Source organism: Mustela erminea, chromosome 3, assembly GCF_009829155.1.
Source record: "Mustela erminea isolate mMusErm1 chromosome 3, mMusErm1.Pri, whole genome shotgun sequence".
Classification (NCBI taxonomy): domain Eukaryota; kingdom Metazoa; phylum Chordata; class Mammalia; order Carnivora; family Mustelidae; genus Mustela; species Mustela erminea.
The window spans coordinates 20,247,397-20,269,807 of NC_045616.1; the positions used below are offsets into that span (position 1 = coordinate 20,247,397).

The window sequence follows — 22,411 nt, forward strand, 5'->3', positions numbered from 1 at the left end:
CTTTTTTTTTTTTTTTTTAAAGATTTTATTTATTTATTTATTTGACAGAGAGAAATCACAAGTAGATGGAGAGGCAGGCAGAGAGAGAGAGAGGGAAGCAGGCTCCCTGCTGAGCAGAGAGCCCGATGCGGGACTCGATCCCAGGAACCTGAGATCATGACCTGAGCTGAAGGCAGCGGCTTAACCCACTGAGCCACCCAGGCGCCCTTTAAATGCAATCTTGATGTGATTTCTATTTTTTTTCTCCAAAACACTTGTAAATGGAATAAAGAACAAAAGAGAAAAGGGAAAAAATCAAGTCAAGAGAATAAAGCAAAAAGGAATTCTCCAACAAATGGCTTTGTGATCTGTTTGAAAACAAATTCACTGAAAATATGATTAGCTATTGAGAGCTTTGATTAAACAAGATATAATTAAGAAGAGATTAAGGTTCAAAAGCTTGTAATGACAGAACTGGAAGTCAAAGTTACACCAATTACTTGTGTGTGAACTTAGACTCTATACAACCTAGCTTGTAAGCTCAATGAAAATGAAGTCAAGACCAACATCTGGTAAAATGTTAACAACCACATAAATGTTAGCATCTCAGCTAGCAAAATTGATTTAGCCCCTTCACTAAATAAACTGCTGCACAGAAAACCCCCACATACAAACACACAAATATGCATATGCATATACATACTCATGCAAAAGAGAAATGTCCTGGAATGATCACAGTACTCCTTTAGGAAAGGGACTTCACCAGTATTTAGGTAGTTTGCATTCAGCAGGAGCACTTCATTTCTTCATTAAATCTTACCCTATATTTATTTTAATTCCTTATTTATGGAAGAAAGCAATATTCAGGTAGTTCCAATTCATTTACACTTAACCTCATCAAAATGTTGCTTGAACTATTCTTCTAAATATGTGAGAAAGTGTGAGCGTTCTCTAACTCCTTTTTTTTTTTTTTTAATAGTTGAAATCTACATTTCAGAATCAGAAAGCAAACTTGACTCTCTGAAGATTTGCACTCAGGTCTAAATTGAGCTAAGGCCATTCAAAGGGAATATCTATTTTTCTAGGGCATTATCACTGTTAAAGAAAATATTCTCCATTAGGTTAACCAAGGAGAATCATACTTTAAAAATGTTGGAACAGATACTGAGACTATGGATTTAATGGTTTACCAAAGAGGCTGCAATCTCCTGGTAAATTATATGCATTTTAAATCGGCAAAATATTTGGGTATCATGTACACTGATGAGCTCAGAGCTCCTGTGGAGATGCTGCAATCTGTTATGCAACACTGAGCTGGTATTTGCAGGGGAGTTTTCTTCCTCCTTTTTAAAAAATGTTAATTTTACAAACCCAAAGAGCCCTGAATCCCCGCACTTAAGTACATAAAAATAATGATTCTGTTTACAACTTTTAGCTATGAATTTCTAAATAAAATTCAAATGCATCTGTTTTCTAAAGGATATAAAGGTGTTTCCATTATTTTATGCTTATTAAGTTGCAATAGCAAGCATCAAATGCTACAGGGCAGTAGCACAGCTGACTGTGCTAAGCCATTAAGTAATTGTTTCTGATATAGAATACCTTTAAGAAAATTTTTTCCTTCCACAGACTTATCTGTCTTTCAGAACCTGTTGACTCTGAGGTGGACAGACTGGTATGCCAAATTCATTCCCAGACATAATTTTTTCGGCCTCCATAATGATAAAATATGTTGTTGGTTGCCTACATTTAAAAATAAGGAGATTCTCCAAAAAATTTTTTTAATCTTAAAAATTTAAAAATAATAAAAATTGGGAGATTTAGATTTCTAAACTTTCTGGGAAGTTGGGAGGTCTGGTACTATGTGAATTTTCAATACTTTAGACAATAAGCAGCAGAAGCTGAGCTGTAGCTCACCTTGTACATGGTCATTTACTCTCCAGTACAGTAAGTTTACCACCATTCTATACTATATCCTTCATTTATGAAGGTTAAGTATCAGTTACTATTTATTATGTCTTGGATGTTGTCTTTTGTACCTTCAAATCTCCTCACTCTACTCATTTATATTATTATTTACTTCCTATGAGAGGTATTTAAGACCTCTGTTGAATCTCTTCCCATGAGATCCAGGTAACCTTCTGTACAACTACTAAATATTTTCACCACTGAAAAAGCTTTAACGCTGGCTGACTTGTATTATCATGTCTTATAATATACATATTTCTCTCTTTCCCAATAACTTGTAAGTACTAGAAGAATTATGCCTTTTAGGTACGTGTACTCCCAAAATTCTGAAGAATGTCCAGAATACCTGTGATTCTTAAGAAAAGTTCTGATGAGGGATACCTGGGTAGCTCAGTCCGTTAAACGTTCAACTCTTGGTTTTGGCTCAGATTGTGATTTCAGGGTTATGGGATCAAGCCCAAAGTCAGGGTCTGTGCTCAGTGCAGAGCTTGCTTCAGATTCTCTCTCCCTCCCACTCACTCTTCTCTCTCTCTTTCTCTCTCTCCCTCTCTCAAATAAATAAATAAATGATCTTTGGAAAAAAACAACAGGAAATGTTCAATTAGCGACACAGCTCTGTTTCTCCATTAGTCATCTCTACCCATCTTCCCAGGGTCTTGAGGTGATAGGAATATCAACACTACCTAAAAGTAAGGGGACTTCAGAAATGGGACAAGTAGGGAAAAGGTATGCTTATTTGAGAATATAAAATATATTTAAACTCTACAAAGCATTACAGTATTTAAAATATTGAGACTACTTCAAATGGTAAAAATAAAATTAACTCTCTGTGGCTTTAGATGTTTATACAGAAAACCTGATCAATTAGATTTCCATATTGTGCCAGATTTCTGCAACATAGTACTGACAGTTACTCATACTGGATTTGCCTCCCACTGTAAACAGTACCAGACAATATGTATGAAGCAAATGTCTTAAGACATTAAACAACAGGCAACACTAAACAACAGGCAACACAGGCTTGTGATACTTGAGGAAAAGCTACGACACAAAGTGTATCTTCACAAGCATTTTCATTCTATGCCAGGAAGCCGGGAGGTAGAGCCTAAACACCATCAACCAACAGTGCACTGATATGAGGAAGCAGAAAGTGGAGGTCAGATGGCAAACCAACCAGAGGTGATGGGAATAAGAGATCAATAGAAGAGCTCACTAATATAAACATGAACGTGGAAAATTCAAGAAAACCCAATTGAATTGAAATCCAGGAGAGACTTGAGAACTTGTAAAGACTTCCCATATGTTCCTCAGCTAGGTAGCAGAAAGACTAGGTAGCAGAAAGGAACAGCATTATGCACTTAAGGTGTCTGAGCCCAGATCAACGGGTAAGCGCTAAACCACAGACGTAGGGGGTCATCCCTATGAAGACAGGGAGAAAAATGGAAGAGAGATACCAGAATCTATACACCACTATGGGGAGGTAGATTATGCCAAGTAAGTCAAGGCAAATTAGTGAAAAAAAAAAACAAAAACTTTCAGAAAAATAAAAACAGAATCTAGAGTTGCTGCAACATACCATTGTTCTCAATCACAAAGTAATAAATGCAACCCATATCCATACTCAGAAAACAAAGCAGTCCTTAGATATTAGACCAATCTCTGCTTCCTCAGCTCTATGAAACCATGTTGGATAAGAAGCTACTCTAAATATATTCAAAGAACATGCTTTCACAGAGTCAACAAATAAGGAATATATTAGAAATTGAAACTATATAAAGAACCAAAGGAAAATTCAAGAGAGTAAAAACAAGGTAGCTGAAGTAGAAGTTTCACCAGATGGGTTCAGTGATAGATTTGAGATGTGAAGGGCAAAAACACTGAACTCCAGTAAAAATCATTATACTTGTCCAATCCCCCAAACAATGGTAGAACCCTGAAAGCAGCAAGAAAAAAAGTTCCACACATCACATACAGAGGAGTGCAATACAATTAATAGTCAACTTGTCATTAGAAACATTAAAGACAAAAAGGCATAAGTAATAACATATTCAGTGTTTTGAAAGAAGAAAACTATCAACTGATAGTTATATATCTAGCGAAACTATCTTTTAAAAAGTAAAGTGAATACATTCCTAAAAATGCCTATATATAAATGTTTCTGTGCATATATATTTTCTTCTCCTATGCTTTTAATAATCTATTCTTAATATTCTGTTTTTAATAAACATATGACTGATTAAGCCCAGCTATAATATTGTATTGTCAGGTTCATTCCATATAGGTGAGGGAGGAAACTGAGCTATGTTGTTGTGGAATAGATTATTTTACTGGAATTATATCAGTATTAATTTGAAGAAGGTAATAATAACAAATACACATTAAAATCCCTAGAGTATCCACTAAAATGTTAGTTTTTTAAATATTAAAAAATTGCTTAATGTTAAAGGCATTGAAATGACTCTAATAATGTTTCTGAGTGTAAGTAATCTTACACGTCATTTTTAAAGATTTATTTATTTATATTTGAGAGAGAGAGAAAATGTGAGGAGGGGAAGGGGCAGAGGGGGAGGGAGAAGTAGACTCCCCACTGAGCAGGGAGTGCAATGTGGGACTTGATCCCAGGACCTTGAGATCATGGCCTGAGTCATTAAGAGTTGGACACTTATCCAACTAAGCCATCAGATGCCCCTCATCTTTAAATTTTTAAAAACTCTGTTCCATAACATTTCTTTCAAAACAAATTAAGTAGAAGATAGATAGAAGACAAATTGGAAAATAAAGTAACATGTCAGACCTAGGCTGAACCATATTAATGATTATATTAAGTGTGAATTGATTAAACATTCAAATTAAAAGTCATAGATTGTCAGACTAGATTGAAAAAAGGAAGCAATATCCAACTATATGCTTTCTACAAGAGATGGACTTTAAACTCAAATACAAATCCAACTCAATGGCAATTCTAATACAAGGGGTTGACAATAAAAGGACAGAGGAAAACATAACAACAACAACAACAAAGTGACCATTGGTGAGGTGAAGTGGTTATTACATAAAACAGACATAAAACAAGGACTATTACTAGTTACAAAGAAAGCCATTTTGTAATGAGATATGTCAGCGTATCAATAAACTAACATTCATAACATTCAAAACCTCAAAACACAAGAAGCAAAACTTAAAGAATTAAAAGAAGTACAAAGCAACAATTATAGTTAAATTCAATTTCAAGATTTCTATTCAGTAATTGAAAAGAACAAGTAGATAGCAAGTCAGTATAGATATAGAATGAATAACTCTATCAACTGGTATGACCTCACAGAGAACACTCTACTCAACAATGGTAGGACAGTTTTTTTTTTTTTTTTTCAAGAATAAATATAGGCATCATACACTAGAATATAACAAGAGCCTCAGGGGCACCTAGGAGACTCAGCTGGTTAAGTGTCTGCTTTCGGCTCAGGTCATGATCCTGGAGTCCCAGGATTGAGTCCCATGTTGGGCTCCCTGCTCACCAGAGAGTCTGCTTCTCCCTCTGGTGCTCCCCCCTCTCATGCTTTCTCTCTCTCCAATGAATAAATAGAATCCTTTAAAAAAAAGAGCTTCAATATATTTAAGAGAACTGCAAATCATGTATTTTTCTGACCATACTAGAATTAAATTAGAAATTAAAAACAAAAGTCTAAGAAACTCTAAAATATAGGAAATTAAGGAATATATTTCCAAGTAATTCATGGTGCAAAGCAAAAATGAGATAAAGCCATTATGGAAAACAATGTGAATCTTCCTCATAAAATTAAAAAAAGAACTACTGTAAAATCCACCAATCTCACGATGGGGTATATATCCAAAGGAAATGAAATCACTATATTGAAGAGATACCTGCATTCTCATGTTCACTGCAGCAGCATCTGCAGTAGACAGACAAGACACATAAATAACCTAAATGTTGACAAATAAATGGATCAAGAGATTATAGTACACATCTAAAACAGAGTATTACTCAGCCAAGAAGAAAGAAGGAAATCCTGCCATTTAAGACAACATAGATAAACCTGGAGAACACTATGTTAAGTGAAAGGAGCCAGTCAGATAAACATTTGTATCATTTTAATGGGTCAAAAGATTGAAAACTATTAATACCACAATTTCATGTAAATTGACAGATTCAGTGAAACTTTAAACTAAATCCTAGTAGGATTTTTTTTTTTTTTGTAAAAATTGAAAAGCAGACTCTAAATTGTGTATGGAAAGCCAAAGTATCAAGGATAGCCAAAGTTATTTTGAAAAAGAAAAGTTAGGGGACTTACACTAGTGATGTCAAAACCATTATGAAGCTACAAAATTAAATCTGTATGGTATTGGCTTATGAATAGACATATAAATGAGTGGAAGGGACAGTGAGTTCCTAGGTAGACCCACACATACATGATCAATAATTTTTAAAAGAGGGGCCAAGGTTATTCAATGGAAAATAGTGTTTTCTATAAAAGGTGGTGGGACAGCTTGATATTCATGTGAAAAAAAAAATAAAATAAAAAATAGGCTCAATTTTAACTTCAGTGTATAACCAAAATATCCTTAAAATGCATCACTTAGACTTAGTTGTAAAGCCTAAAACTATAATACTTGTAGAAGAAAACTTAGTAGAAAATTCTTTGACTCAGTTAGGTGAAGACTTCTCGAATGGTACATGGAAATATGAATTTTTAAAAGAATCATTAAAATGATCATTTTTTCAAAATTTCAAAGTTAGAAATTTTTGTTCTTGCAAAGGCACAATTAACTAAACGAAGAAGTGAGCCAAAGACTTACTGTAAATATTTTCTAAAAATATATTCAATCGAGTAATTTCATCCATAAAAAGAATATATACAACTGAATATTAACAAGACCCACAGTGACAGTAAAAAATGGACGGTTGATCTAAATAGATACTTCGCTAAAGAATATATTCAAATGGGGAAAAAAAAGCACATGAAAACATACTCCACGCATCTTTAGTCATTAAGGAGAGGTGAATTGAAATCACAATGAGAAGGGCTCTTGGATCATTCAGTCTGTTAAGTGTCTGACTCTTGGTTTCCACTCATGTCATAATCTCAAAGTTGTGAGATCAAGCCCTGTATCAGGCTCCAAGCTCAGCATGGAGTCTGCTTCAGATTCTCTCCCAGCTCATGAACTCTCTCTAAAATAAGTAAATAAATAAAATATGGAATGGTCAAAATTAAAAAGACACACAAGGCAAAGGATTATAGGGAAGAGAGGAAAAAATCAAGTAAGACGAAACCAGAGAGGGAGACAAACCCCAAGAGACTCTTGATCTCAGGAAACAAACTGAGGGTTGCTGGAGTAGAAGACAGGTAGGCAGGATGGGTGGGTGATTAACACTGGGGAGGTGTGTGTTGTGGTGAATGCTGTGTATTATGTAAAACTGATGAATCACAGACCTGTACCCCTAAAAGAACACATTATATGTTAATAAAAAAATGTACATCGAGTATTGGCAAAAATGTTGAAAAACTGTTATACCTATACAATGATGTTGGCAATGTAAAGGATGGACTCCTTTGGAAAGTATTCCAGGATTTTTATTTAAAGTTAAACAAACATCTAACATACAATCCAACAATTCTATTCCCTGGTACCTACCCAAGAGAAATGAAAGCATATAAATCCACACAAAGTTTTTTAAGTGAGTATTCATGACAGAAATAGAGATAGTAGCTAAAAATTGGAAACAATACAAATGCCCACCAACCGATATATCAATGAACTATGGTATATCCAAACCATGGAATACTACTCACCAACAGAAAACAATGCAACAGTGATGTACATAACAGCATGTAAGAATCTCAAATCATCATGTGAAGCAAAAGAAATCAGATGTTAAAAACTATATATGGTATGATTGCATTCATATAAATTTCTGGAAATGGCAAAACTAGAGTGATAGAGGACAAATTGGAGGTTGTTTGAGATCAGTAGTGGGAGAAGAGGAGGAATGGGGCATGAGGGAAGATTTAGGCTCATAGGAATATTCCAAATCTGGATAGCTGCATTACTGTATGTATTTACTAAAATTACTGCACACACAAAATGGATGAATTTTAAAGATTTTATTTATTTATCTGACCGAAAGAGAGAGAGAAAAAATACAAGCAGGAGGAGTAGCAGAGGCAGGGGGAGAAGCAGCCCTCCTGCTTTGAGCAAGGAGCCCAATGTGGGACTCGATCCCAAGACCCTGGGATCATGACCTGAGCCAAAGACAGATGGTTAATTGACTGAGCCACCCAGGCACCCCCAAATGGATGATTTTTATAGCATTTAAATTATGTTTCAGGGTGCCTGGGTGGCTCAGTTGGTTAAGTGTCTGACTCTTGATTTTGTCTCAGGTCATGGTCTCATCATGGTGGGGTGAAGCCCCATGTCAGGCTCTGGGCTAAGCATGGAGTCTGCTTCTTGAGATTCTCTCTCGCTCTGCCCCTCCCCCCACCCATGCCTGTGTATGCACACACACACACACTCTCTCTCAAAATAAATGAAACCTTTAAAAAAAAAATAATTCAATAAACTTTAAAAAATTCATGTGGAATATTAAACATTATGATTGTGTCAATACTTAAGAGAGTTTCAAAGTACACGAAGCATATACTGACAGATCTTAACATAAGAGAACCACACACACACACAAAAAAAACGCATTTGTAATTGGAGATACTAACAACTCTTCTCCATACTGACAGACCTGGTAGATTAGTAAGGATATGTTAAGATTTCATGGGAGTTCTGATTACATATTCTTTACATATGTCAAACTTGAATAGTGCACTCAGGATCCCTTCATTTCACTGTAAGATTTATCCTAACAATGGAAACCTGAACTGGTCAATAATACAATAGAAGGAGGATCAAAATAACTGGACAGATATGATTAGTAAATAGGGTAAGTCAATGATAGACGGTACCTGCTCACAATATAGAAAAAGAAGAGCAAGTGAAACCCAGATAAGCACTCTAAACTTCCTGAGATACTTTTGTCACAACCATAAAAAATCCATATAGTCTAAATCATTCAGGTATTAGTGAAATTTCTATGACTGAAAGTGCTTATTTTGAAAAGATTACTATAAAAGGTGACAGATTTAACTCAAAAGTATCCCAAAACTTTGCTATTACAAAAAAAAAAAAAACTTTACCAATTGATGCAGAAGGATAAACTGAAAAACATGTATTTGAATATAACAAAGTATTAATGTCTTTAATATGTAAAGAACTCTTAAAAAAATCAATGCAAAAATTTAACAACTCCAACAAAAACTGGAAATAAGATGATTCACAATCCCTAACAGGGAAAAAAAAGTTGCCCAATAAGCACATGAAAAGATTCATCTCAAGAGTAAACCAAAAAATATAATTAAAATAAAATTTCATGTCCCTGAGATAGTGATTATATTTTGTATGTGTATATTACATGCAATATAATACATGTTAATACTTATATTATAAATACTATATAATATACATATAAATCATATATGTCACATGTATATTATATAATCATATACACAAATATTACAAATATGTATATATGTACATTATGTGTAACATAATACATGTAATATGTGTAATATAATATATATAATATATTCTGTGTGTGTATATGTAAATAATTTTTTTTTTTTTAAGAACAGTTAAATGGGCAGTGTGTCAGTCAGATTTCTAGCAAGAAAAAGCATACCAAAAAGACTTTTACAAAAGGTATGGCCAGAGGTTACAAAGACCAAGAGAGAAAAACACCCCCACAATAGGAATAGCGGGAGCCATTGTCACATCTAGGCTCTCAGGAGCAAGGGAAGTGAGCAGTTGCTAAAATCTCCAGAAAAGAAGGAGGACTATGCAACATAGGCCAAATGAAAGGACCCATGGCCATTATTCCACAACCATTAGCAATTCAGCAAAAAGAAAGAGAGGAGATTAAGCCCTTCACTTCATTTCCTCCTTCCCACTGATCTCCAGTGGGTGCTTACCTTTGGTTGGACTCAGAGGCCAGAGGCGACAGGACATCCACACAAGTCAGACTTCTGGGGAAAAAGCTGTGGTTAAAAAAAAAAGAGGACAGCAGACCTAGACAAGCAAACATCCCATAACCTGCACATGCATGAACCTGCAGGAAAGGGTGGGGGATTGGTGTAGTTTTCAAAACCTTTCACAAAGGTGATGTGATAATGTACATTAAGAGCCTCAAAAATAGGGACGCCTGGGTGGCTCCGTGGGTTAAACGTCTGCCTTCAGTTCAGGTCATGATCTCAGGGTCCTGGGATCAAGACCTGCACCAGGCTCTCTGCTCAGCAAGGAGCCTGTTTCCCCCTCTCTCTCTCTGCCCGCCTTTCTGCCTACTTGTGATCTCTCTCTGTCAAATAAATAAATAAAATCTTTAATAAAAAAAAAAAGAGCCTCAAAAATATTATTCTCTTGGGCCTAGTGTTTCTATTTCTAGGATTTTTCCCCCCAAGGAAAGAATGTATACAAAAATCTCTATACAATTACATTTACTAGAGATTTATTATAAAATATTTGAAATGATATTTCAACATTAAATAAAAAACAACCTCATTAAATATTTTGCATGTTCTATAGATATTATCTAATGACATGGAAAACATTCCAAAATCGAACTTTAAAAGGCAAGAAACAAAACTTTCTACACAATATGAGTAGACTGTAGATGGGAGTTTTGACTACTCACTCACGTATTTTCAGCATCTTAAAATAGTACCTAGCCAGTACAGCTAGGGGGCTCAGTCAGTTGAGCATCTGCCTTTGGCTCAGAGGTCATGATCCCAAGGTCCTGTGATGGAGTACCACATTGAGCTCCTTGCTTGGTGGGGAGCCTGCTTCTCCCTCTGCCTGTTGCTCCCCCTGTTTGTGTTCTCTCTCTCTCTGACAAATAAATAAATCAATAATATTAAAAAAAAAATAGTCCCTAGCCTACAGTATATGCTATATGCAAATATAAATGCATAGGGAAAACCGAAAGAACCTATTTCAAAATGTTAACAGTGCCTCTTTCTGGACAGCAGAGTCGAGGGTGACATTTATTTATTTATTTATTTATTTATTTTTAAAAAGATTTTATTTATTTATTTGACAGACAGAGATCACAATTACGCAGAGAGGCAGGCAGAGAGAGAGGAGGAAGCAGGCTCCCCGCTGAGCAGAGAGCATGCCGTGGGGCTCAATCCCAGGACTCTGGGATCATGACCTGAGCTGAAGGCAGAGGCTTAACCCACTGAGCCAACCAGGTGCCCCGAGGGTGACATTTAATTGTTACCTTATGCTTTTATTGTTTAAATTGTCTCTTTTCAAGGTCAGAAAAAGGTCACTTAAAAAATTATTTTCTAATTTTTAAAACATCATTATAAAGACCTTGTAAAAATCTCCAGGACCTTGTCAGCCCTGCTCTGTTTCATCCCTTTAAGGCCATAGCACCATCATTGGGAAATTCCCTCGGGAAGTCCACAGATGAAGATTAAAAGCTCAGAAAAAAAATAAATAAATAAAACAAAAAATCCACTTCATTCTTCCACTGGCATTGGGAGCAACAGTAAAAAGATTTTTACTCTTTTGGTAATACTAATTTCATGTTTCCTAGGGCTGCATGAAGTCATCTTTTGTGATGATAAGAGTCTTAGCCTAGAGTCTTTTTTCTGTGAAAAAGTGTAATAGTTCACAAAGATGGGGTGAACTACCTTTTAGAGCAGTTAAGGACTGTAATGGAACCATCATCAACACTTTCAAGGATAAAGATTAAGAATTCTAAGGGTCATGAAAACCAAGCACACGTTCTTCATATCACAGATTTGGGAAATGAAGTTCAGGAGCATTTAGCAATTTGCCCTGTTCTCATGGTGCAAACAGGACAAGAAGTTCAGTCGGCTGAGTGCCTGTTGAGTATATTATTATTTTTGGAACAGAAAAATGAGTTTCAAATAAACAATTCAAAGCCCCCACTCTGCCAATCTGATTGAAACCATGTGATTATTTCACTGTAGAAAAACTGATTTGAAGTGTCCATTTAAAATTATTTTTGTTCTATGAATATGCCCTAATTCAGATAAACTCATGTATGTTTTTTAGACTGCCCATTTCAAACTGTTCTTGGGAGCTTTGGGTTTCCTTGAAGGACCTGACAGGTCAACTGGGAGGTGCATCAATCTAGATCCAACCAGGAGACAGAAAACAATGATTTAAATAGGGGAGGTTTTACCTATTAAACTATGATTATAGAGTAAAGGTAAGATGCAAAAAGAATGCTGAAGGGTACTCTATTAGTGAGACAGAGTATCCAAGAAAAGGAAACCTAGAAAGGAGATTCTGTCTCCAAGGCTGAAGATCAGACCTCATTGGAGGAGGCATGGCTGCAGCCCACAAGATGGCAAAGTTCATTGGAAGAGCCAGCTCATAACTGGACCTTAGTCACTGGACCAGCAGGGAAAAGCATGGAATATAGGAGAGCTACAGCTGGTAGTGAATACATAGCTGAATAAAGAGGTAGCTGCTAAACCTGTAAGAGAACCTCTTTCTTCCTACAATGTCCATCCAAATCCTTCTACTGAGCTATCTCCATATTGTATTCACTTTATAGAACAGTTTAAAGGAATTCTATCCATTTTTGCAATGCCCTACAAAATTTATTCAGAAGCCAAAAAGTGCTGAAAGACATTATAAAGGAAAAGACACAATAACAAAAGAAAATTATTTTAGATTTTAAAAAAATGAAATGTTAATGGTATTTGTAAATTCTTACTATAGAACAGCCTGGGCTAGAGGAGGGAAGAAGGCAACAAGAGGGCTCCAAACAAAGTGCAACTAACAAATCCTTTAAAAAAAAAAAAAAGTACTGTCATGTGATAAATAAGTTAACTATTTGAATGGAGTTGATAATTTCATAGAAATCAAGCCAGTGGAAAAGAAGAAATTATGTTTGAGCTTACATAAGAAGAAAATAATCATTTTCTGGTCCTTGGTTCAATACCAAAAGTTATTTATGTAGTCATAGTAAACACTGTCTTCAGTAAGGTCTATGTTACAATTCCACCCACTATGGGGGTGAGAGAGAGACAGATATTAGGAGATAAACTACATCAAATCAACCAAACTAAAGATTCATTATATAATGCCAAAAATAGAAAAGAAAGATCAACAGTTGGTTAAGATTTTTCTTTGTCTCAGAAATATGGAAACAAATACCAAATGCCCTAAGAAATGGGTCCAGAGTTTCAAATGTTTCTGGGGGTGGAATTACAGATACAAAAGGCAAGTGCTAGTTTTCACTGCAATTATTTCAGTTTTATTGTATTTTTCAATTATGCACAAGTTTTAATTTGATGAGAACTAACCAACCCTTGTATATAACATAATATCTACAATGCAAGTGTCATAGGATAAACATAGGAAGAAAATATTCTAAAATATTAACAGTGATGACCTTGGCTAGAAAAATTCTACATGACTATCTATGGTGTCTTTATATTTTCAATTTTCCAAAAGTTTCTAAAATGAGTATCAAGAGAAAAGGTATATAATGGATAGGGTAAACATAGGGTTAAGTGAAGTCATTAGATTTAGGAGAAAGGAAGGAAGGAAGGAAGGAATGAACAAATGAATGAACAAACAAGGAAGGAGGGAAGGAAGAAAGGGAGGGAGGGAAGGAAGGAAGAGAGAAAGAAAGCTAAAGACAAAATGAATGCAGAAATATTGGGTAATCAGGGAACCAATTTTATTAAGTCACCAATGTGAGTCTAGCAATGGAAATAAACAAATAAAAGCTAAAACACTGCCCATTTCGAGGCCCTTAAAATCAAATGGAAGAAAAATAAATGTAGGAAATAAAAGATATTAGATTTTAATAAAAGATATTAGATTTTAACAAATTTTAAAAAAACAAAATAATTAAAAATTTTAGTTGACAGGAAGTATTAAGAGCTGATACTCAAAATCGCTTGAAAATGAAAGAATAATTCCTTCTCTTACTCCTGCTCCTACGATCAAAGGTAATTGTTGTAAATAGCTCTCACATAAAATTATGAAGATTACTGTCAACTCCACAAGGGTACTATGTAATTTACAAAATGCAATATATAATAGTACTTTTCCCTACAGATTAATCTTTTTTTTTTTACTGTCCAAACTTGTTTTTTATTGATATAGTTGAACTTTACAACAGTGTCATAAAATACTATAAACAGAGCTTTCAGATAGAGAGGGAAAAAAAGGCAAATTTAAATATATTAACCAGATTAAAGCATGCAAAAGATCCAATGATAAACACATTAAATAATAATATGCTAATGGTATATAATTTACCCACTATAGGTTCTTTGTATTCCATCACAAAAATATTAGTAAACATCAACTTGAAATTTGGTGAATGGACTTGATTCCTGATTTATATATATAATATACCCTTTGCATGTATATACTTAACTTTACTGGTTGTGTTATAGTATTTAGAGAAGTTTGGTTTTGGTATATATTTACTACCCACAATGCAGTAAATAATGATGGGAAATGCATTCTTCTAATTTGCTCTGTGAACTTAGAAAGCACTAAAGAATTAACAACATGGGTCACTGAGGGACCAAAATTCCTTTCTATTCACATTAACTTTTCGCATGAAAAGTTTCAAATATAACTCTAATAAAAAAATAGAGTTTTCAAGGCAAACTTTTCAGCATAATTTACAGAAGCAGATTTGAATAGAAGACTCGATAACCAAACTAATACTAAAAAATACAATTAGCTAGGAATTACCTCCCTTTTCTACCTTGATATTAAAATATAGTGGCCTTAGCAAGAGGCTGAAATGCCATTAGGAGTCCCATAAGCATGAGGGACAACCCAAAGAGATAGACAATGTCTCTTTCACAAATTCTAACATGTTCGGATTTAAATGAAAGGGGTTGAAAGGGGGTTATGTTAATGCTTTTTATTTGTTTTCCATTATAACTCTGAGTGGGTATGAAATACTTGAGAAATTTTAGAAAGTAATTCTGTAGAACTAGTGTGGCCATTACCAGGATGATCACACTGAATTTTAGGAAAGGAGTTGAAATGGTTCCCACAAAGTACTACTGCCCCTTTAACAAGTAGATGAGTCCATTGTGGAGAGAGTCAAGATGCTCCTGTCGTTGGTATAGAAAGGGTCTGATGCACTCCAAGATCTGCTGACATGGGTTGGACTACATCTTCCTACTACTCGTTCCAGCATTCTTCCAACAGATGCGCACGCTGTTTCTCCCTCTGAGAAACAGCACATGGAGTCCAAGCACTTGATACCTGAATTTGTTTCATTAAGCTGTGCCTTTTCAGTATTTGTAGGATGGAGCTGTCGATCAAATACTTTCTTCACCATATCAAGAAATAGACACGTAACAACCATGAGTATTATGGCAAACCAAGCAGAACCACTTGATAGGAGTTGAATAAATACAAAGTACATATTCTGGGAGCCCAAAAATGGCCAGAGAATCCCTCCATAAAACAAAGAGAATATAAAATAGAATATAATAGATCCCCAGGTAACAAGATGGTTGATCCAGGTCCAAAAATGAGTTTCCAAAGCCATCTTTACTGTGACTGTAATAACCATGACTGTGAAAACCAAGGTGCCAAATGTCCAGTTTCCAAACATCTAGCCATTTCCAAGCAGAGATATATCTTTTCCTATTAAAAAATAGGATCCAAAAAAGAAAATAAAGGCATGACTGAAACCCAGGATGGTCCAATAAAGAAATGTTTTAATGCTTAGTTGACGGTTTTTACTAATGTCTCGATAGAGGGTGGGCTTGCTCTGTAATACATGAGGATCTATATGCTGTTCCAATAGACTATTTATCAGAATAGGTAGGGAAGTAAAACAAATATTGTATAAAGTCAGGTACACGCTGTCATATAGTGTTTGTTGAGAAAACAAACAGTAGAACTGATATAAAAATTGGGGTGTGATAAAGCACACATTCTTATAAAAAAAATACTGTACAAGGGTAGCTATTCTAATATAATAAAAATGACCATGAACAAAAAGCAATTTGGAGAGGAATTTAAATCTAGCTATTGCATAGTCACTATTTCTTGCAGCTTGTCTTCCTTCTTTACCCATGATTCCTATGCCGACATGTGCTTCTTGTATCATGCTTACATCATTAGCACCATCACCAACAGCCAATGTTATAGGTTTCTCAGGTGAGATTTTTATCAGTCTTATTACCTTTGCTTTTTGCAGTCGTGCCATACGACAGCATAATACAGCTGAACAATTTCTGCAAACTTCCATAAATAGTTTTTCATGCTCCCTGAGTGCAAGAGACAGACTGGTCCCATCCACCACCAGCCCGTGCTGAATCACATGATCCTCTTTAATTCTTCTGGCAAGCTGCCTCAATTGTTCAGCACATTCGCCATCTGATTTCTGGTTTACAAGTTCAAGGATGTTCATGGTTCTGTGAAAATGTCCACATGATAAACTCACACTAACAGCTGTTTCATGTTTATCACCAGTTAGTACCCATACTTTGATACCAGCTATTCTCAATGCTACAATAGTTTCTCGAACTCTATCTTCTAGCCTGTCTTCCACTGCTGTAGCTCCAAGTAGTATCAGGTCTTTCTCTATGAACTGGAAGACATGTGCCAATTTCTCTTCCCGTTGTTGCAAGGCAGTCCTGGCTTCAAACAGACGTCTATCTATTTCTTCATACTCTTTAGATGTCAAATGCCTACAGATTAATCTTGTGGATTCTCAGGACATCTGCTTATCTTTTTTTTTTTTTTTTGGACATCTGCTTATCTTTATCTGATGATCTTTCAGTCTTTTATGGCATTTACCACTTGCTTGAATTGGTTTCAAATATCAAGTCAAATATCAAATCTCTGTCATATCTGCCTTTATTTCAGATGTGAATTAACCACCATGCTAATTAAGTTTACATGTCAGAGCCTCTTCCTTGCCTGGGTCCCTCCACACAACACACTCTACATGCTTTTGCAGGATTTGCAAAAGGACACTTGAAGGAAGCTGGTTAAGACTGTGGGCTCTTCCCACTCCTTATCACCCACCAACACACTTCTCAAATATAAGATACATGTGGAGTAGCTATGAAGTTGCTGATCTGGGGACAACAGAGTTTGATTTAATTAGGTCTATGAATGTTAACTGCAGTCATGTCTATGTTTGGTTTAGTTGTCCCCATCCATCCTGGGGTAGGTATGGGTTCCAGGAAATTCTCACAACCTATGGTATTAACTACCTTCATTATTAACTCACAAAGGTGCAGAGCACAGATTTTGTGGAACAATTAACTTGTCCTACTGAGGTTAACACTAAATAAATAAAGGTAATGGAAGAAAACAAAAAGCCTTGAAATATAAAGCACGAGAAGATAGCCTGTGGAAAAGTCCTCCAAATGCTATATTTCATTAAAAAAAAAAAAAGAAAACTTTTGAAATAACTATCCTCCATATTTGATAGCAATAGTACAACATTTATCTGATATGATAATAGTAAGCTTTAAAACTAAAAGGAAATTTTAAATTACCAATAATATAAAAAAACAAATTTCAACCAAAAGGCTGAATTATCCCTATACTTTCAGTAGAGAATCATAGTAAATCATAGTCATGAAATGGGAATCAAATTTTGTAGCCAAAAATAAATAGAAAGGAAATAGTATAAAGTTGTATCAGCTAATTAATTAATTTAAATGCAATTATTTTCTTCTGGGTTTTATAATTTTACTAATTTGAAGGTTTTTTTTAATTTTTTAATTTTTTATAAACATATAATATATTATCCCCAGGGGTACAGGTCTGTGAATCACCCTGTTTACACACTTCACAGCACTCACCAAAGCACATACCCTCCCCAATGTCCATAATCCCACCCCCCTTTTCTCAAAGCCTCTCCCCCCAGCAACCCTCAGTTTGTTTTGTGAGATTAAGAGTCACTTATGGATTTTCTCCCTCCTAGTCCCATCTTGTTTCATTTATTCTTCTACCCCCTTAAGCCCCCATGTTGCATCACCACTTCCTCATATCAGGGAGATCATATGATAGTCGTCTTTCTCCGCTTGACTTATTTCGCTAAGCATGATACGCTCTAGTTCCATCCACGTTGTCGCAAATGGCAAGATTTCATTTCTTTTGATGGCTGCATAGTATTCCATTATGTATATATACACCACATCTTCTTTATCCATTCATCTGTTGATGGACATTTAGGTTCTTTCCATAGTTTGGCTACTGTGGACATTGCTGCTATAGACAATAGGGTGCACGTGCCCCTTCGGATCACTACGTTTGTATCTTTAGGGTAAATACCCAGTAGTGCTATTGTTGGGTCATAGGGTAGTTCTATTTTCAACATTTTGAGGAACCTCCATGTTGTTTTCCAGAGAGGTTACACCAGCTTGCATTCCCACTAACAGTGTAGGAGGGTTCCCCTTTCTCCGCATCATCGCCAGCATCTGTCATTTCCTGACTTGTTAATTTTAGCCACACTGACTGGTGTGAGGACATATCTCATTGTGGTTTTGATTTGTATTTCCCTGATGCCGAGGGATATGGAGCACTTTTTCATGTGTCTGTTGGACATCTGGATGTCTTCTTTGCAGAAATGTCTGTTCATGTCCTCTGCCCATTTCTTGATTGGATTATTTGTTCTTTGGGTGTTGAGTTTGCTAAGTTCTTTATAGATTTTGGACACTAGTCCTTTATCTGATATGTCGTTTGCAAATATCTTCTCCCATTCTGTCAGTTGTCTTTTGGTTTTGTTAACTGTTTCCTTTGCTGTGCAAAAGCTTTTGATCTTGATAAAAGCCCAATAGTTCATTTTTGCCCTTGCTTCCCTTGCCTTTGGCAATGTTCCTAGGAAGATGTTGCTGCGGTTGAGGTTGAAGAGGTTGCTGCCTGTGTTCTCCTCAAGGATTTTGATGGAGTCCTTTCTCACATTGAGGTCCTTCATCCATTCTGAGTCTATTTTCATGTGTGGTGTAAGGAAATGGTTCAATTTCATTTTTCTGCATGTGGCTGTCCAATTTTCCCAACACCATTTATTGAAGAGGCTGTCCTTTTTCCATTGGACATTCTTTCCTGCTTTGTCGAAAATTAGTTGACCATAGAGTTGAGGGTCTATTTCTGGGCTTTCTATTCTGTTCCATTGATCTATGTGTCTGTTTTTGTGCCAGTACCATGCTGTCTTGATGATGACAGCTTTGTAATAGAGCTTGAAGTCCGGAATTGTGATGCCACCAACATTGGCTTTCTTTTTCAATATTCCTTTGGCTATTCAAGGTCTTTTCTGGTTCCATATAAATTTTAGGATTATTTGTTCTATATCTTTGAAAGAGATGGATGGTACTTTGATAGGAATTGCATTAAATGTGTAGATTGCTTTAGGTAGCATAGACATTTTCACAATATTTGTTCTTCCAATCCAGGAGCATGGTACATTTTTCCATTTTTTTGTGTCTTCCTCAATTCCTTGAATGAGTACTTTATAGTTTTCTGAGTATAGATTCTTAGCCTCTTTGGTTAGGTTTATTCCTAGGTATCTTATGGTTTGGGGTGCAATTGTAAATTAGATTGACTCCTTAATTTCTCTTTCTTCTGTCTGGTTGTTGGTGTAGAGAAATGCAACTGATTTTTGTGCACTGATTTTATATCCTGATACTTTACTGAATTCCTGTACAAGTTCTAGCAGTTTTGGAGTGGAGTCTTTTGGGTTTTCCACATATAGTATCATGTCATCTGCGAAGAGTGATAGTTTTACTTCTTCTTTGCCGATTTGGATGCCTTTAATTTCCTTTTGTTGTTTGATTGCTGAGGCTAGGACTTCTAGTACTATGTTGAATAGCAGTGGTGAAAATGGCCATCCATGCCATGTTCCTGACCTTAGCGGAAAAGCTTTCAGTTTTTCTCCATTGAGAATGATATTTGCGGTGGGTTTTTCATATATGGCTTTGATAATATTGAGGTATGTGCCCTCTACCCCTACACTTTGAAGAGTTTTGATCAGGAAGGGATGCTGTACTTTGTCAAATGCTTTTTCAGCATCTATTGAGAGTATCATATGATTCTTGTTCTTTCTTTTATTGATGTGTTGTATCACATGGATTGATTTGCGGATGTTAAACCAACCTTGCACCCCTGGAAGAAATCCCACTTGGTCGAGGTGAACAATCCTTTTAATGTACTGTTGAGTCCTATTGGCTAGTATTTTGGTGAGAATTTTCGCATCTGTGTTCAACAAGGATATTGGTCTATAGCTCTCTTTTTTGATGGGATCCTTGTCTGGTTTTGGGATCAAGGTGATGCTGGCCTCATCAAATGAGTTTGGAAGTTTTCCTTCCATTTCTATTTTTTGGAACAGTTTCAGGAGAATAAGAATTAGTTCTTCTTTATATGTTTGGTAGAATTCCCCCGGGAAGCCACTGGCCCTGGGCTTTCATTTGTTTGGAGATTTTTAATGACTGTTTCAATCTCCTTACTGGTTATGCGTCTGTTCAGGTTTTGTATTTCTTCCTGGTTCAGTTGTGGTAGTTTATATGTCTCTAGGAATGCATCCATTTCTTCCAGATTGTCAAATTTGTTGGCGTAGAGTTGCTCATAGTATGTTCTTATAATTGTTTGTATTTCTTTGGTGTTGGTTGTGATCTCTCCTGTTTCATTCATGATTTTATTTATTTGGGTCCTTTTTCTTTTCTTTTTGATAAGTCTGGCCAAGGGTTTATCCATTTTATTAACTCTTTCAAAGAACCAGTTCCTAGTGTTGTTGATTTATTCTATTGTTTTTTTGGTTTCTATTTCATCGATTTCTGCTCTGATCTTTATGATTTCTCTTCTCCTGCTGGGTTTAGGGTTTCTTTCTTGTTCTTTCTCCAGCTCCTTTAGGTGTAGGGTTAGATTATGTACCTGAGACCTTTCTTGTTTCCTGAGAAAGGCTTGTACCTCTATATATTTTCCTCTCAGGACTGCCTTTGTGTGTCCCACAGATTTTATACCGCTGTGTTTTCATTATCATTTGTTTCCATGCTTTTTTTCAATTCTTCTTTAATTTCCTGGTTGACCCATTCATTCTTTAGAAGGATGCTGTTTAGTCTCCATGTATTTGGGTTCTTTCCAAACCTCCTCTTGTGGTTGAGTTCTAGCTTCAGAGCATTGTGGTCTGAAAATATGCAGGGAATGATCCCAATCTTTTGATACCTGTTGAGACCTGATTTAGGACCGAGGATGTGATCTATTCTGGAGAACGTTCCATGTGCACTTGAGAAGAATGTGTATTCTGTTGCTTTGGGATGAAATGTTCTGAATATATCTGTGATGTCCATCTGGTCCAGTGTGTCATTTAAGGCCTTTATTTCCTTGTTGATCTTTTGCTTAGATGAGCTGTCCATTTCAGTGAGGGAAGTGTTAAAGTCCCCTAGTATTACTGTATTATTGTTGATGTGTTTCTTTGATTTTGTTATTAATTGGTTTATATAGTTGGCTGCTCCCACATTGGGGGCATAGACATTTAAAATTGTTAGATCTTCTTGTTGGACAGACCCTTTGAGTATGATACAGTGTCCTTCCTCATCTCTTATTATAGTTTTTGGCTTAAAATCTAATTGATCTGATATAAGGATTGCCACTCCTGTTTTCTTCAGATGTCCATTAGCATGGTAAATTGTTTTCCACCCCCTCACTTTAAATCTCGAGGTGTTTGGGCTTAAAATGTGTTTCTTGTATGCAACATATAGATGGGTTTTGTTTTTTTATCCATTCTGATACCCTGTGTCTTTTGATTGGGGGCATATAGCCCATTAAGATTCAGGGTAACTTCGGCTTAAATGTCTTTCGTTGTCCAGTAGTTGTTTGTCCCTCTTTTGCTCAGCTTCTTTATTCTCTGTCATTTGGTGTTCTATATCGCTAATTCTTTCTTCCTCCTCATTTATCCTAGCAGCAAGAACCTCCATTTTTGATTGCACCTCATTAATAGCTTTTTTATTTCAACTGGTTAGATTTTAGTTCTTTTATTTCTCCAGAAAGGGCTTTTATATCTCCCGAGAGGGTTCCTCAATATCTTCCATGCCTTTTTCAAGCCTGGCTAGAACCTTGAGAATTGTCATTCTGAACTCTACATCTAACATATTACCAATGTCTGTATTGATTAGGTCGCTAGCCTTCGGTACTGCCTCTTGTTCTTTTTTTTTTTGTGGTGAATTTTTCCACCTTGTCATTTTGTCCAGATAATAGTATATGAAGGAGCAAGTAAAATACTAAAAAGGTGGCAACAACCCCAGGAAAATATGTTTTAACCAAATCAGAAGAGATCCCAAATCGTGAGGGGGGAGAAAGGGGATAAAAAGAGGTTCAGAAAGAAAGAAAGAAAAGAAAGAAAGAAAAAAAAAGGAAAGAAAGA

General features: G+C 35.7%; 1 protein-coding gene and 1 long non-coding RNA gene across 3 annotated transcripts in view; both read right to left on the minus strand.

The window, feature by feature from the left end:
• The window catches only part of LOC116585974, a 551,498-nt gene that overhangs the window by 277,690 nt on the left and 251,397 nt on the right, over window positions 1-22,411 (minus strand). The gene's annotated exons all lie outside the window — the stretch shown is intronic.
• LOC116585972 (probable phospholipid-transporting ATPase IF) lies at window positions 14,137-16,723 on the minus strand. The gene is given in 1 exon segment (XM_032335411.1): window positions 14,137-16,723. A coding segment is annotated over 1 exon segment (1,356 nt). The 5' UTR covers window positions 16,451-16,723; the 3' UTR covers window positions 14,137-15,094.